The sequence below is a fragment of the Lipotes vexillifer genome, unplaced genomic scaffold (assembly GCF_000442215.2).
Source record: "Lipotes vexillifer unplaced genomic scaffold, Lipotes_vexillifer_v1.1 scaffold3102, whole genome shotgun sequence".
Taxonomy (NCBI): Eukaryota; Metazoa; Chordata; class Mammalia; order Artiodactyla; family Lipotidae; genus Lipotes; species Lipotes vexillifer.
Window position 1 is genome coordinate 218,998 of NW_006778806.1, and position 16,394 is coordinate 235,391.

At 57.6% G+C, this 16,394-nt stretch overlaps 1 protein-coding gene across 1 annotated transcript; it reads right to left on the reverse strand.

Annotated features, from left to right (window-relative positions):
• Nucleotides 1-6,234: 6,234 nt before the first annotated feature.
• Nucleotides 6,235-6,680, reverse strand: TEX22 (testis expressed 22). Its single transcript, XM_007451959.1, has 2 exons — nucleotides 6,501-6,680; nucleotides 6,235-6,414 (listed from the first exon to the last, which is right to left on the reverse strand). Exons 1-2 carry the CDS (start codon nucleotides 6,678-6,680, stop codon nucleotides 6,235-6,237), a joined length of 360 nt encoding a protein of 119 aa, XP_007452021.1.
• Nucleotides 6,681-16,394: the final 9,714 nt, after the last annotated feature.

A 16,394-nucleotide genomic window follows, 5' to 3' on the forward strand; every position in this document is an offset into this window, starting at 1 on the left:
GGACCGAGGGCCGCGGTGCGGGCGGGAGAGGAAGAGGAGGAGCGGCCGTGAGGAGGGAGGGGCCTCGGGCGCCACCGCCCACCGAGTGGGCGGTTACCCGACCCGCGGCCGCGCGCTCCCCGCCGCCTGCCCGCGCCCCCCGGGGTCTTCCCCACGCGCCTCCCCGCAGCGGCCCCCACCAGCCGTCCACGCCGGTCCGAGTCCTTACTGGGCTTCCCGCTCCTCTTTCGCACCCTCCCTCCTGTCGCAGGGTCCCCTCCGAGTCCCTCACTTCCCTGAAGCGCAGCGGCCCGGCCGCGGCCTCTTGACTCCCGGCCGGGCCCTCTCCGCTCACGCCAGGGGTCTTTGTCGCGGCCCCACTGCCCAGCCCCGCGCCCCGCCCGGACAGCGGCGGCGCCCCCATCCCACGTCCGTGCGGGCACTGCCCCCCTGGACTGTGGCCTGAGGAGAAGGCCAAGGGAGGCGCGTGACCGTGCCCAGAGGACCCTTTGCAAGGCCCCGCCTGAGAGCGGGGGTCCCGCAGGCCTCTCTGACACGGCCCAGACCCCGCGGCTGGTGCGGCGGGGGGCGGTGCGTGCCCCGTACCGCGAGTCTGGACGGGCCCCTGTGGGTGAGGCACCTGCCTGTCCTCCCCAGGCCCGGCAGAACCTGCAACCGAGTGTGAGCTTAAGGTCCGAGGATGGTGGGGAGCGCGGTGGCCTGGGCACACCCCGCAAGGAAAAGCAGTGGGTGCCGGGGGGAGTCCCGGGTGGAGAGAAGCGGGTTCCCGGCCATGCTGGGAGCCAGGACCAACCTGGCTGCTAGGAGGCCAGCGGGGGGAGGTGTCGGGGCCCCAGGGTGACTGCCTTGTCCACTCAGGGACATCCCTTCGAGACATGGAGGGGAGCGGCGAAGGGGTGGAGCTCAGGAGAGGCCCCGGGCCGAGCACCTCCGCCGTGATTGACGGCGGCTGCAAGGGAGGAGCTTAGGGCTGAGGATATTTAGGCAGGTTCCCCAAGCGGGGGCGCTGGGGGTGGAATGGTCTCCCTCCCCCCAGGCCCCCGTCCTAGCTTCGTGGCCTGCATCTCCTCATCTGGACAGCGAAGCTGCAGCATGAAGTCCCCTTCCACCTACACCTAACAAGTCGGCCATAAAGTTAGTTAAGAACCACCGATAAGTGCCCAGGCAGGGCTTTCAGCTTTCCGCAGGGCCGCCCGCCTGCCAGCTGAGGGGAGAAGCAAGAAAGGGCGGCGGCTGTTCTCCCTGGACGGGGCCGTGGGGGTGAGCGGCAGTCCGGGCTGACCTCCACCGGAAGCAAAGCCACGGGCCGCGTCTCAGGGAAGCTGCTGGCATAACAGGCCTCCCCGCTCCCGAAGCAGAGTGAGTCTAATAAACCCTCGGGAGACAGCACAGAGCCCCCGCTCCTCCGTTGGCTTCCACACTGCTTTCCCCTCTCCAGACTAACAAAAAAGGGGGATTGCATGCAATGCCCAGCCCTTACACCAGCTCAGCGGCAGGCCTACAGACCCGAGACACCTTGCAAAAAAGACTTAGGAATTCATCCATTTAGTAGCAGAGGAAGCAGACGTTCAGGAGAGAGCCGGGAGGGTGTGTGAAGGTGGGGCCACGTCCACGGCCGCAAGGGCAGCAGGGGGCGGGGGTGAGGCGCGGCGGAAGAGACCTGAAGAGCAAGCGGAAGACAGCTCCACGGGGGCCCTGGCGTCTCAGGAGCTTGACAGAACGTGAGATGGGTCATCAGAAGTCAGGGAGTAGATGGCGGGACGGCAGAATGAGAGCAAGGTTCAGGAGCTGAGAAAACACAGTTCCTCAAAATCACGCCGTCGCTAGAATAAGAGCCAGCGAGGGGCAGGATGTCGGGCGACTAACGGGAGGCTGTGCGGTCCAGCGGGGAGCGGGGGAGAGGTGATAAACGTGACATTACAGGCCTTGAAGACAAAGTAATGAGGGTCAGGGGACAGGGTGATCATAGTGGGGGCACAGTTTGGAGAGGCTGGGACATTGGCGGAGGGGGGACCCATGGGAGTCCAACGGTGGGTGAAGTGGCCTGGAGGCCACTCGACGGGGCTGCATCGTTGTGCAGGGCCTGGAGAGTCCCGAGTGACCTGAGCTGACGTCTGGTGAGGGATGTGAGAAGCAGCAGCAGATGAGGAGGCAAGAGGCCTCAGAGGAAGGCTCACCGTGCCAGAGGCCGTGCGCAGTTAGAAAAAACACTCAGAGACTCACTACAGGAAAGTTCCCCCCGAGTCACCTGGGAGCCTCCAGGACCACAGTGGGGTGCAAGTCACACGGAGACCCACCTCGCCTGCTTACTGAACTTCAGGGATTCTTAGAAGTGTTTTTCAGAGAAAGCATGTCACATACAAAGAAGAAACCCCAAGTTGGCCCTGCTCTCTCCAGCAACATTCAAAGCCTGAAGAGCAAATCGCGAGGGTAAGAAAGCGCTAAACTGAAGAATCCTGCCCCAGCCAAGTTCTCGCGCGTGTTTAAAGGCCTCAGGGAAACATTTCTAAACCTAGAAGAACCTGAGAAATAAAGTTCTTTAAAAATGTGAAAGCTGACCTTTAAGACAGCCAATAAAGATGTAATTGAAACAAAGACTGAGTGGGCAGGTGCTGGCGGTGAGCTCGGCCCCCCAGTGGGATGCAGATATGACACGTGGAACGCAGGGGACGGGAGTGACTTTGCAAGGTGGGCCGGGGCCAGAGGGGAGGTGCCGGCACCCTTCAGCGTTCAAAGCCCGGCATCGGATGGACACACGCCACCCAAACCCCAGTGACACCCATCTCTCAACATTTGTTGTAACTTCTAAAAATAATCTTAGCAAAAGCTTGTAAACTTGGGGTGAATAAGCGTTCATCTAATTTCAGCGGTCATGTTTTCCCTTGAAATTAAATTTTTAAAAATTTGAAAGAATTCTACACTTATTCTGTTGGGTTTTTTTTAAGATTTTTTTTGATGTGGACCATTTTTAAAGTCTTTATTGAATTTGTTAACAATATTGCTTCTGTTTTATGTTTTGGTTTTTTGGCCACAAGGCATGTGGGATCTTAGCTCCCCGACCAGGGATCGAACCCACACCCTCTGCATTGAAAGGCGAAGTCTTAACCACTGGACAGCCAGGGAAGTCCCTATTTTGTATTTCCATATATCCTCTCGCCTCTGCCTAGGCCTTTAGAAATATCTGAACAACCTCCACCTAATGTCGACAGCGGTCCTCTCGATGATGAAATTGTGGGCGAGATTTTTAAACTTTATTGTTGGATTGCTGAATAGTGAGCAAGTGTTCTTGTAAAGCCAATGGACTCATTTTTTTCAACCGGCAACACTGGGCAGTGACTGTCTCCGGCCCTCGGTAGGGCACGAACTACGCACACCTCCCAGGCGCCCTGCCAGCCCTTGGGGTGGGGGTGGGGGGCGGGACGTGCCCTGTGGGCTGGGCTGGGCTGGGGGGGCTCCCCTTTCTGCTTGGGGTGTCCAGAGTGGTCTCTGCTCCTGCTCTGAGCCCACCTGATCCACTAGCACAGACGGGGGCTAGGGTACAAGGGAGACCACACAGGAGGGTGGCCGTCCTCTCTGCCACAGGAGAACCTAAGCAGATCCCCGGCCCGGGGGTGTCACTGTGAGTCTGGGGAGGTGCGTTGCTCCTCCTAGACTTCAGGAAGGGACCTCCCGGTTGGGAAGCAGAGTAAAGGGACACTGCAATGTCCACTGTCAGCAGTGACCGGGGGCAGTGTCCTAACCAGAGTGGTGCTGTCTGACCTGTCTGCTGGGTGACACCCTCCTCTCATCCGGGGGCTCCCAGCTGGGTCACTGGTGACGTTGGGACCTGGACATTCTCAGCTGGGGGCGGGGCGGGGGCATCCTCTGCTCTTGGGATGTTGCACAGGCCCCAGCCTCCAGCCACTCGATGCCAGAGTGCCCCTCCCTCCGACATGTCACATCTTCGCCCCAAACCTGTGGCCGTGCCGGGTTACGCGGCAAGGGGGGAGTTGAGGTTGCTAACCAGGTGGCCTTAAAATACTATCCTGGGGTGTCCAGGCGGCCCATCATCACAGGGTCCTTAAAAGCGGAGGAGGAGGTGCTGCACTGCTGGCTTTGGAGATGGAGGATGGGTCCCCGAGCCAAGGCGTGCGGGCGTCCCGAGGAGCTGGAGAAGGCTGGAGCCCCCGCAGGAAGGTAGCCCTGCCCACGCCCTCATCTCAGCCCAGCGAGACCCGTTTCAGACTCCTACAGAACTAAGCGTCCATGGATTTGTGTGAAGACACTAAGTAACTTGCGGTAACTTGCTAGGGCAGCGATAGGAAGTCAACACACCCAGGGTGACAACGAAACCATCTCCGGCACTGCCACCCGTCCTGGGGCTCCACGCCTTACTGGAGCGGGCCACGGGATCCACCAGGGGAGCCCCACGACTTCTGCTGGTGTGGTGAGGAGTGCTGGGTGGTCCCAGTGGGGGAGACCTGGTGCAGAGGAGAGGCCCTGAGACCACTCGCAGGACAGAGGGCCGGCCAGCCCAGCATCCTGGACCCACCCCCTCCGACTGCGGCCTCATGAGACACCCTAAGTGAGACCAAGAGGCCTGGCAGGGTGAGCCCAGTGAGGCCCTGGCCATGAAGTCCTTTAAGGCCGCTTGGGGCAGAGAACTCCACAGCACTTGTCACCTCTATTGTAACTGTTGGCACTTTAGCATGGGAAGGGGTCCTCCCGGTCAGCATGGAGCCTGGCCCAGAGCAGGTTCTGGCCTTTGACACGTACCCCCCACTTTACCAGGGTTCCTGAGGAGGAGGCGGAGGGAGTCGTGGTGTCCCCCAGGGCCCAGCCTAACCCTCACCTCCACCCTTCTCCCCCACGCCTTAGGACACCTCCCCCAGCCCCAGCCTCCACCTCACATCCCTGTGGCCCACCACTAACCCTAGGGGTCTAGGGATCCTGAGAAAGGCACAGGCCTGGAACAAGATTACACTCAGGGGACCCCAGAGAGAACGGGGTGGGGGCCTAGCTGCATGATCTTGGAAGGCTTCCTGGAGGAGGGGCCTGCGCTAAGGCCAGGGTGGGCAGGTGGGGTCGCAGCACCTCAGCATCTGGCTCTGGGAGGGAGGCAGAAACCCGGGCGTTGCCCTCACCCTGGGCCTGGGGGTGGGGGTTGAATACCTCATCCTGCCCAAAGCCCCCCTCCCTCACGGCCACCCACACACGCTGCCCCCAGTCAGCCCCTGACTGTCAGTCACCAAGTCCAGGGGATGGCACCGCACCTGCTGCCCTCCTTCCACCCCCTCCCCACGGGCTGGGAGCCTATCATCACCTCCCTTCCTCCCACTTCCTCTTCCCCTCCAGCTTGGTCTCCCCAAAATGCAGCCCCATGTCACCCCCAGCCCAGCACCCCCCCGCCCACCCCTCAACCTCAGGACATAGGTGGACACCGTGGCAGGCCAGGGCCAGCTCCTTGCAGCTACCCCACCCTGCCTTCTCAGGCCCTGTCCCACTACAAGCTCCCTGTGCAGAGACGGGTGGCATCACCTCCTCCAGGAAGCCTCCCTCTGTGTTGGGAAACTCTTTGGCTCCTGTAAGCTCTGGGCTTCTCCCCACCACGGCATCACCCCCGAGTTACACGTGCCCCTGGGGGCCTCCTGGAGAGGCAGTGCTCCTGGGCTGGGTGGGCACCAGTACCAAGCAGTTCATGACCAGCACCTCCCCGCTCCAGGAAGATCGCTGGTCCCACCTCACTGCCCCCTGCAGGAAGGCACCCAGCTCCCCAAGGGGCTAGGCTCCCCAGGCCAGACCCCTTCCACCCAGGCCAGCTACTGGGCTGTCCAAGAACCAGGCCCCGAAGGGGGGACTGCCAAGGCCTCACACCCCTCCCAGGCCGCCCACAGTGTCTTGTCCCCAGGATGACGGCCCCTGGGGGGTGTGGGCAGCCTCTCCTGGCAGCCCAGAGGGCCATCTTGGAGGGCCACTCTGCTCTATCCCTCAGGCCCTGCCAGGTGGCCTCTTGGAGATTGGGCTGGGGCAAGTCACCCCAACCGGAGGTGGTCTCTAAGGCCTCAGGGGTGATTGTTCTGAAGAGAGAGCAGCCAGACATCCTCCCAGGCCTGTTTTCTCATCCCTGGGCTGGTCGTGACTGTCTAGTGGGCACTGGGGAGGGCGCAGGGGCCATGCGCCCCAGACCTGGCAGGCCGCCTCCCCAGGACCCACAGGAAAGGCACCGAAGACAGACACGCGGGGCTGAGTCGTCTCTTAGGAGGGCGGCGACCTCGAGGCCTGGGCCTCCTGAGTCACACTGTGCCAGAAAGGCGCGCTCCGGACCAGGAAGGCTTGGAAGGCGCTGCTGGACTCGGCGGACCTCGGTGGATGGGGGAAGAGCACGTCCTTGTCCACGTCCTGGGACACCAGCTGGGCCACGATCTGCGCGAGGTCCTGCGTGGACTGCAGGGTCAGGGGGGCGGGGCGAGCAGGGCGGGGCGGGGCAGGGCCGAACCCTCGGCGCACCCTGCCCTGCGCACCCTGTAGGAGAGGGTCGCCCCGGGGAGGCCCGGCCTCTCGCCGCCGCCCAGCACGGCCAGCCTCCAGCGCTCCTCTCTGCTGACGTTCCAGCGGCGGCTCGGGGGCCTGCTCCCCTGCGGCTCGCACACCTGCGGGGACAGGGCAGGGGTCCGTGCCGGCCGCGCCTGGGGGTCCCGCATCCGCCACGCGGAGGGGGTACGCTTCCAAAGTGCGGTGCGCTCAGCCTCCCTAGTGCCGGCGGGCGGGCAGGTCCTCAGCCTCTGGTCCTGGGGCCTTCTGTGGCCGTGCCCGGCGGCTCGGCCCCTGGGCACCCCGGCCGGCACCTGCCCTGCCTTCCCGTGCACGGGTCGGCCCCCTGGATGCTGGGGGCCATTACTGCGGAGGCCATGGCCCTCTGGCTGCTGCCCGGTCGGTCCCGGCCAAGCAGAGCTGGCCCACACTCTGGGGAGGCCCCAGAACAGGCAGCCAGACTGCGGCCGCCTCAAGAAAGGCGGACCCACAGCTCCCCAAGGGGCTAGGCTCCCCAGGCCAGACCCCTTCCACCCAGGCCAGCTACTGGGCTGTCCAAGAACCAGGCCCCGAAGGGGGGACTGCCAAGGCCTCACACCCCTCCCAGGCCGCCCACAGTGTCTTGTCCCCAGGATGACGGCCCCTGGGGGGTGTGGGCAGCCTCTCCTGGCAGCCCAGAGGGCCATCTTGGAGGGCCACTCTGCTCTATCCCTCAGGCCCTGCCAGGTGGCCTCTTGGAGATTGGGCTGGGGCAAGTCACCCCAACCGGAGGTGGTCTCTAAGGCCTCAGGGGTGATTGTTCTGAAGAGAGAGCAGCCAGACATCCTCCCAGGCCTGTTTTCTCATCCCTGGGCTGGTCGTGACTGTCTAGTGGGCACTGGGGAGGGCGCAGGGGCCATGCGCCCCAGACCTGGCAGGCCGCCTCCCCAGGACCCACAGGAAAGGCACCGAAGACAGACACGCGGGGCTGAGTCGTCTCTTAGGAGGGCGGCGACCTCGAGGCCTGGGCCTCCTGAGTCACACTGTGCCAGAAAGGCGCGCTCCGGACCAGGAAGGCTTGGAAGGCGCTGCTGGACTCGGCGGACCTCGGTGGATGGGGGAAGAGCACGTCCTTGTCCACGTCCTGGGACACCAGCTGGGCCACGATCTGCGCGAGGTCCTGCGTGGACTGCAGGGTCAGGGGGGCGGGGCGAGCAGGGCGGGGCGGGGCAGGGCCGAACCCTCGGCGCACCCTGCCCTGCGCACCCTGTAGGAGAGGGTCGCCCCGGGGAGGCCCGGCCTCTCGCCGCCGCCCAGCACGGCCAGCCTCCAGCGCTCCTCTCTGCTGACGTTCCAGCGGCGGCTCGGGGGCCTGCTCCCCTGCGGCTCGCACACCTGCGGGGACAGGGCAGGGGTCCGTGCCGGCCGCGCCTGGGGGTCCCGCATCCGCCACGCGGAGGGGGTACGCTTCCAAAGTGCGGTGCGCTCAGCCTCCCTAGTGCCGGCGGGCGGGCAGGTCCTCAGCCTCTGGTCCTGGGGCCTTCTGTGGCCGTGCCCGGCGGCTCGGCCCCTGGGCACCCCGGCCGGCACCTGCCCTGCCTTCCCGTGCACGGGTCGGCCCCCTGGATGCTGGGGGCCATTACTGCGGAGGCCATGGCCCTCTGGCTGCTGCCCGGTCGGTCCCGGCCAAGCAGAGCTGGCCCACACTCTGGGGAGGCCCCAGAACAGGCAGCCAGACTGCGGCCGCCTCAAGAAAGGCGGACCCAAAGGTCAGCCTCCTCCCCAGGCCCCTCTAAAATGACCATAAAGAGGCGTAGGGTGAAAAATATCGCTCAGGTGTCCATAGAGACACAGGAACAGGCAGTGAGGCACAGGTGTTAGAGGGCTGTCGGCAGAGGCTGGAAAGCGGTTAGTAACTGGGAAAGGCCAGAAGCGCGCTGCACCCCTGCAGGAACCCCCCCCCCCAGGGAGAACTTCCCAGGTGGGCTGTCCGTGAAAGACCCTCAGAGCCTCTCCTGCTCTGCCCAGCCAGGGAGCCATCCCACTGCCTCCCTGGGGGAAGCCAGGAGGTCACCCTCCGGAGTGCCATGGGGGGCAGGGAAGGGTGCCATGCTAAAAATAAAGAGAGGATTAAGACAAACTCAGTCCCCATTCCTCAAAAAATTAAAAATAGAACTACCATATGATCCAACAATCCCACTTCTGGGTATACATCCAAAGGAATTGAAAGCAAGTCTCAAAGAGATATTTCTGTACTCATGTTCATAGCAGCATTATTTGCCGTAGCCAAAAAGTGGCTGCAACCCAAATGTCCATCAACGGATGAATGAATGAGCCTAATGTGGTCCATCCACACAATGGAATATTATCCAGCCTTAAAAAGGAAGGACATTCTGGCACAGGCTGCAATATGTGTAGTGAAATAAGCCAGTCACAGAAAACACAAATATTATTTAGTCCAGGGATCCCCGGCTCCCCCCCACCCCCACCAACCAGGCTGCACAGCAGGGGCGAGCGAGCAAAGCTTCATGTGCCTCTCCCCATCGCTCTCATTACTGCCTGAACCACGCCCCGCCCCCATCCAGCGGCTTTCCCCCCCCCCCCCCCCCCCCCGGCCCCACCGTCGGTGGAGAAATTGTCTTCCATGAAACCAGTACCTGCGCCAAAAAGGTTGGGGACCGCTGTTTTAGCCCACTCATACGAGTTACCTAGGGTCATCAGATCCGTAGAGTCAGAACATGGAATGATGGCTGCCAGGGCTGGGCGAGGGCGAGGTGCTGCTCAATGCGGACAGAGTTTCAGGTTTGCAAGATGGAAAAGTTCTGGAGCTGCGTTTCACAACAATGCAAGTATACTTAACACTACTGAACCGTACACTTCAAAATGGTTAGGATGGTGGACCCAGAAACATGCACAGAAGGAAGATGATGTGAGAAGACACAGGGAGAAGACGGCCGTCTACAAGGCAAGGAGAGAGGCCTGGAAGAGACCCTCCCCTCGCAGCCCTCAGAGGGAACCAGCCCTGCTGACACTTTGATTTTGAACTTCTTGCCTCCAGACTGCGAGACAATACATTTCTGTTGTTTAGGCCAAAGAAAGTGAAGCCCCCAGCCCCTCTTCCCACTCTGCACCCAGAACGGTGGCAGCCTCCCCTTCTGCGCAGGAGAGGGGAGGGGTCCTTTCTGGGGGGAAAGGCCAGCCCCAGGGGAGAGGCCTACAGACACCAAGAGTGGGGGGTGCCCAATGCAAAGCAGCCCAAATCTGCCCAATCACCCCACAAAGAGCGTGGCCGCTGCTGAGGCTGCCCCCGGCGCACGGAGTCTTCAGCCAGCCCTGCGTGCCCCACTCTTCAGTGTAGACCAAGAGCGGCCCCCGCCCCCAGCCTGAGAACGTCTCCAGGGTGAAACACAGAGGCCAAACCACCAACCTGGGCAGAAGGAGCTCAGACGACAGGGAGCAGAAGAAAGCGGGCCACCTCCCGCCGTAACTGTCGTTCTCCTGGATTCAATGTACCTATGAAACAAGAAGAGGATGAAGTGGAAAAGGGCTGTTCCGAGAACGGGGATGAGCTCTTTCGAGTTAAAAGTGGGACATCAGAATTACAGCTTCTATAGCAGGTGCTGGGCAGGCTGTTGACCCTCGTTCGTCACTCCCTTCCTGGAATCGAATCCTACACCTCCCCTTTAACGTGTGACGTCACGCCAGCTCCCACTACAGTATATTTTCCTGCCTCGCTGATGTTGGGCAGGTCCTCAGGATGCTGACAGAGCACATGCATTCCCAGTGTAGTCTGAGTGGGCCTCCTGAGATTCTGTGTCCACCTGGGCACAGGCTTCCCTGGGAAGACCTCTGAGGGTAAGAGGCATGGAAGACACACAACCTGCGAGCAGAAAAACAAAAGTTTGCTGTTGTGAATCATGGAAATTTTGGAGTTGTTTGTCACGGAGCATCATTACAGCAAATGCTAATAATAGAAGGACTGGCAGAAGAGCCCAAAAAGCCAAGGTAACAAAATATGAGAAAATGGGAGAGTCAATCACATAGGCCCAACATCCAACTAATAGAGTTTTCAGAAAGAGAACAGAGAAGATGAACACACGCACGCACGCACAGACACACGCGCGCACGCGCCACAAAGGGAACAAGGCTCCAGATTGAAGGGGCTCATGCAGGACCGAGAAAGGGAACGGACTGGCGCCAGGGGGCAGTGTGGTGATACTTCAGAGCCAGGGCAAAAGAGGAGAAACAGCCCGACTTCCAGAGACTAAAACGCGGGAAAGGAGGAGAAATCCGCAGGGTCCAGGGCATCAAGCAAAAGCCCCTGGAAGGTGGGAGGCGGCACTGGAACAACGGCCTAAAAATCCCGAAAGAAAATTACTTGCCCCCGAGAATTTTCACCCAACCAAAGTATCACTCAAGCGAGCAGGCAGAATAAAGATATTTTCAGAACTTCAAAGTCTCAGGAAATTGAGTATCTTCAGGGCCTTCTGAGGAGCTGTGAGATGAGGGGCTCCAGCAGACAAGCGGGGAGCCGGCAGGAGGGACACCCAGGGCCCAGGAACTGGGGTCCCAACCAGGAACGGCAGGGAGGGTCCCTGGATGAGGCAGGTACAGGGTGGCACAGAGGCAGGGGCGGTGGAACCCCCAGACCGGAGGGGTCGCGTCGTTTGTGAGCCGAGTGTCACAGTTTCTCTGGAAAGTTTGGGAACGAATCAGTAATCAGTGCACAGAAAATGAAGCAGAAGGGGCAGGAGGACGCGGTTATCACCCGCAGGGAAACAGAGAAGAGTGGCGGTTGAAGGGCAGCCTCGCCACTTTGAGGGAAACCTCCCCACGCTCAGCTGTGGGCAGGCTTCCGGGGGTCACTGGGGAGCAGACAGACTGAGGTAAAAGGATAAGCCGACTCCAGGTCCGGGGAGGGGGAGGTGTCTTCGGGGGCAGGTGCGGCCCGCAGTCCCTGCGGGGGGAGCCGGCAGATGCGGGCAGCTGGGCCATGACCCGCAGGGCCAGGCAGGGCTGCTGTTCTCAATTATGTGCCCGCAAGTGGTGATAAAACTGGCACAAAATTTTACAAACAGATTGAAGCAATTAAGTAGAGTGACCTAACAGAGAGCACACACAGGGGGCCCACATTCTCACCAGCAAGAGGAGCCATCGTGCACACTGGCTGGGCTCCAGGCCACGGGCAGAACAGACTCCCCCGTGGGCCCGACTGGAAACCAGAACAAGGTGCTCCTGTGGGCGCAGACGGGGGAGTGGAAGGGAAACCCAGTCCCCGGGAGGGGCCAGGGAGGACTCCCACCAGCCAGGAGGGTGTCCAAAGCTGCCCTCTGGAGACACGCGATAGCTTTAAACGCTGGAAAATTAGAAAACAGCCCTGGAACGAGGGACAAAGCAAACAATTCAAGAAGCTAGGAAAACAACAACAAAAGCAGTTCACTGAAAGTTTAAAGACAGAATTAGGAAAGACTGGTGAATAAATTAAAGTGAAAAAATAGTGGGCAATGATCACAAACTGGTTCTTTGAAAAACCAGTAAAACAGAACTACTGTTTTCCTTGTGTCCTCCCCAACTCCACACAGATCTGTCTTTATCATGTTTTTTCCTTTTTTTAATTTTAGTTTTATTAGAGCATACTTGATTTACAATGCTGTGTTAGTTTCAGGTGCACAACAAAGTGAGTCAGTTATGCATATATTCATTCTTTTTCATATAGGTTATCATAGAATATTGAGTAGAGTTCCCCGTGCTCTAGTAGGTCCTGGTTGGTTATCTACCTTGTATATAGTAGTGTGTGTATGTTCACCCCAAGCTCCTGACTTATCCCTCCCCCCAACACGTTTCCCCTTTGGTAACCATATAAATGAACTTATTTACAAAACAGAAACAGACTTACAGACATTGAAAACAGAAACAATCTTCCTGGAGCACCAACCACTTCCTTGTTCAAAACCACTCACTGGCCTCTCCCTGGAGTTCTTTGCTCACTTGCCATGTCATCCCCCTCTTGGGCCCTCATCAGGCTAACTTCCACTCATCCTTTAAGACTCTGGAAGCACTTCTTTGCTCTCCACTCTGCTGCTAGGCTCTACCAGATAGCCCCACTATCCCACTCCCCTCTGTATGTGTGTACTGTAGCCTTAATTGTAACTGTGCCTGCCTTCCTAACCAGGCTGAGGACTTCCTGGGAACAGAGGTATATTTTAACCCAGTCACCTAGCAGAACTCCTAGCCCATACTAGCTACTTAGAAACTTTAATTAATTCATGCTTTCTCTGGGTCCAGAAATGTCATTGATCTAAAGCAGAACACAGTCATGACCCAGCCACCTAAATCTGTTCCGTGAAGCAAAGCAGAGGTGGGCTGAGACGCAAGCCCAGTGCCCCAGACAGATGCCAGAGTCTGTTGGACACTGGTTTCTGCATGTGGCAAATACTAAGTTGGGTCAAGTTGATGCTAACAAACTGAGGCAGGGCCATTCTGACAGCCATTTCTGTCTCCAAGTGAACACTGCATACAGGAGATGCTACATTAAGGTAATTATTTTACACAAAATGTAATCAATTTCCCTGTGTTGCTTTCTCTCCAGCAAATGATTTTGCATAAAGCAAAATTTAATGTTTTGGCCTGGCTAAGAGGCTTTATCTTGGATGGAAAAAGAAGTGCCAGAAATTTCCAAATATCACTGAGTCTTCAAATATTGCACTACGCGGATCAGTTTTTGTTGACTTCCACATACGGCATTGACTCAATTCCTTTGCAAATCACTCCATTCTTTGGACCTCATTTTCTCCATCTGCTAGTGTTGGAGGGTCTCCTGCAGAGGCGGGGTGCGCTGTGTCTCACCGTGAGGACGAGGACACTGGCAGCGGAAGCCCCGGGGAGCACCCCCTGGCGTGAGCCCTCCGAGAGTCCGCTGTTAGCCCCGCCAAACAGCCCGGGTCTATCTTTGTCATTTTTGCCAATCTTTTCACATTTAGCACCCATTTCGTTTCTCCTTTATGAACTGTAAGTCCATAGACTTAACACACTTTTCTGCTCAGTCTTTAAAACTGTTTTCTCTTTGCTATTAAGCATCTCTTCACAGATTCCGGTTGGTAAACGTTTGTATTTTCTAAATATTAGAAGCATTTTCTTCCAGAGTGTCCTGTAACACTTTTGTGTCTTTGATTGGACTAGCCTTTAAAAACGGCAGTCAGATTTGTCAGGATTTTCCTTTATGGATTTGGCCTAAAATGGGCATTTCCCACTTGGATTCTAAACACTGCTACATTCTCCCTGTGCTTCTGTGGTTTGGTTTTAATGTTTAGTGCGCGCGCGCACGCGCGTGCGTGCGTGCGTATGTGAGATGAGTGGTGGGGGTCTACTTTACGATCTTCTAAATGGATAGCCAATCACCCCAATACCATTCATTGAAAAGTCTGTTTCCCACTGCGCTGCAGAATCTCGGAAATTAAATTCCCAGATTTAAACCAGGGTCCATTTCTGCACTGTTTGTGCAGGTCATAAGTCTCCTTGCCAACTTCTGCCCCAGCGCCCCACAACATGCACTGCTCAGAGCAGGCAAGGGAGGCCCTACTCTTGCCTGGGGACTTCCCTGGCGGCCCACTAAGACTCCACGCTCCCAGCACAGGGGGCCTGGGTTCAATCCCTGGTCAGGGAACTAGATCCCACATGCCGCAACTAATGATCCCGCGTGCCGCAATGAAGATCCCGAGTGCCACAACTAAGACCCGGCGCAGCCTAAATAAATAAATATTTAAAAAAACAAACAAACAAGCAAAAAACTCTTGCATGGCTTCTTTGGCAAGTAAAAAAAATTTAAATCTCTAATTTTTCAAATTCTGTTGTCACTCTGCAGTAATGCACTGTCTTCTTTTGCCCTCAGCGCATGGGTACCCCGCCCGCTGCTCCATGCCCTGGAGAGCGCCCACCAGGCCGCCTTGCTGTGTGTGGAGGGGCGTCCACCCGCCCTGACCCCAGAGCCCACGGGACGCTGGCGGTGTCTGGCAGCTGAGCACCACTGAACTAATGCCAGACTGTTGACGGTATGCCTCCTCCCACTTGTGGGAATATTCCACCCTTCTCTCCGCACCCTTCCATGCGCGTGTCGAGGGGCTGTGTGGTTTGCAACCCACTCTGACAACAGCTGCCTTTAACCCGAGTTAACCGACACTGCTAATTCCCCTTGTGCCACGTCTCCTGCTTTGTTGGTCTTGCCTATTTTGGGGTCTTTGTCTGTCTTCCTCTTCTGGCTCGATCAGGTGCTGTTTCTAGCCCACTTCTCCACTTGTTCAGAGGCAGTTCTCTTCCTAGTCTTGTGGTGTAATCAAAACCCACCAAGCCCACCTGAGCCTGAGGTTGACAACCATCTCCACTGGCTTCTTAACCAGCGCCGGGGATCTAGAACACTGACTCGCCAGCCACTCGAGGGGACCACGATCTCCACTCCCAAACTCCTGACCTATAGAAACTGGGACAAAAATATTTATTATTGTTCTGAGCTGCTGAAATCTGGAGACTTTTGTTATGCGCTAACAGATAACTAATAACACTGCCAGAAACGCTGTGTACCTTTAAGATAACATTTTCAAGATTCATGAAAAAGGTTTTTTTTTTTTTTTTTTTTCTAATTAGGATTGCCGTGAATTATTTATTTTGGGAAAATCTGGCAGGTTTAAAACACTAAATCTTCCCACCCAATAATATGATACAACTTTGCCCTTAGGAATTTCTCTGCCATTTGTCACATTTTATAGTGTTCTTCACATAGGCATCAAACGAGACACAGAGTTATTTCTAGGACATCGTAGTTTCTGTTGCTAAAGTGAATGGATCCTTTTTTTTTTTTTTTTTGCGGTACGCGGGCCTCTCACTGTTGTGGCCTCTCCCCTTGCAGAGCACAGGCTCCGGACGCGCAGGCTCAGCGGCCATGGCTCACGGGCCCAGGCGCTCCGCGGCACGTGGGATCTTCCCGGACCGGGGCACGAACCCGCGTCCCCTACATGGGCAGGCGGACTCTCAACCACTGTGCCACCAGGGAAGCCCAATGGATCCTTTTTGCCACTACATTTCCTGGTTGGTTATTTTTAGTGCATTGGAAACTGTTAAGTTTTGAATGGTGATCATATATCCAACCTTCCTCTTTCATTAGTGGTCTTTTAATTGTCCTGCGTGGATTTTCTAGGTAGACAGTATGCTAGCTACGGACGGTGACTTTTCAGGTATGCATGGCTCATTTCATTCTCCTGACTCTGAGCAGGCTCCACGCGCTGTCTCATCGTCATGGCGATGCCCTGCCTGCCGCTTGACGCTTCAGGAAACACATCCACTGTGCGCTCTTAATGCTCCCCTTCGCCAGGTTACAGAAGTGTCCATTTCTTCCCACCTTATTAAGAATCAACAGGTTTTGTTTTTTATTTTTTAAATTTTATTATTTATTTATTTATTTTTGGCTGCCTTGGGTCTTCGTTGCCGTGCGCGGGCTTCTCATTGCGGTGGCTTCTCTTGTTGCGGAGCACGGGCTCTAGGCGCGCGGGCTTCAGTAGTTGTGGCACAAGGACTCAGTAGTTGTGGCTCGCGGGCTTAGTTGCTCCACGGCATGTGGGATCTTCCCGGACCAGGGCTCAAGCCCGTGTCCCCTGCGTCGGCAGGTGGATTCTTAACCACTGCGCCACCAGGGACGTCCCCTCAATGTATGTTCATCGAGCACCTGCGACGTGCCGTGCACCCTCCTGGCGCTGGGGACAGAGCTGTGAGGAACAGAGGCCCTGCTGTCCTGGACGGGGTGACCCTTCGTGGTCGTGCAGCGTGCTGCTTGGTTCGATTAACTTCCTGCACGTTCAGGACTTTTCAGCCTGTGCTTCAGTTAGATGGCGCACCCCTCCTTTCCTTTTCTCTTTCCC

Bases quoted from the DNA above. Each gene is read 5' to 3' on its own strand.
- TEX22 (XM_007451959.1), bottom strand. From the start codon at position 6,680: ATGCGGGACCCCCAGGCGCGGCCGGCACGGACCCCTGCCCTGTCCCCG. The intron at 6,415-6,500 runs GTGCGCAGGGCA...CAGTCCACGCAG, and splicing joins GGGCGACCCTCTCCTACAGG to GACCTCGCGCAGATCGTGGC.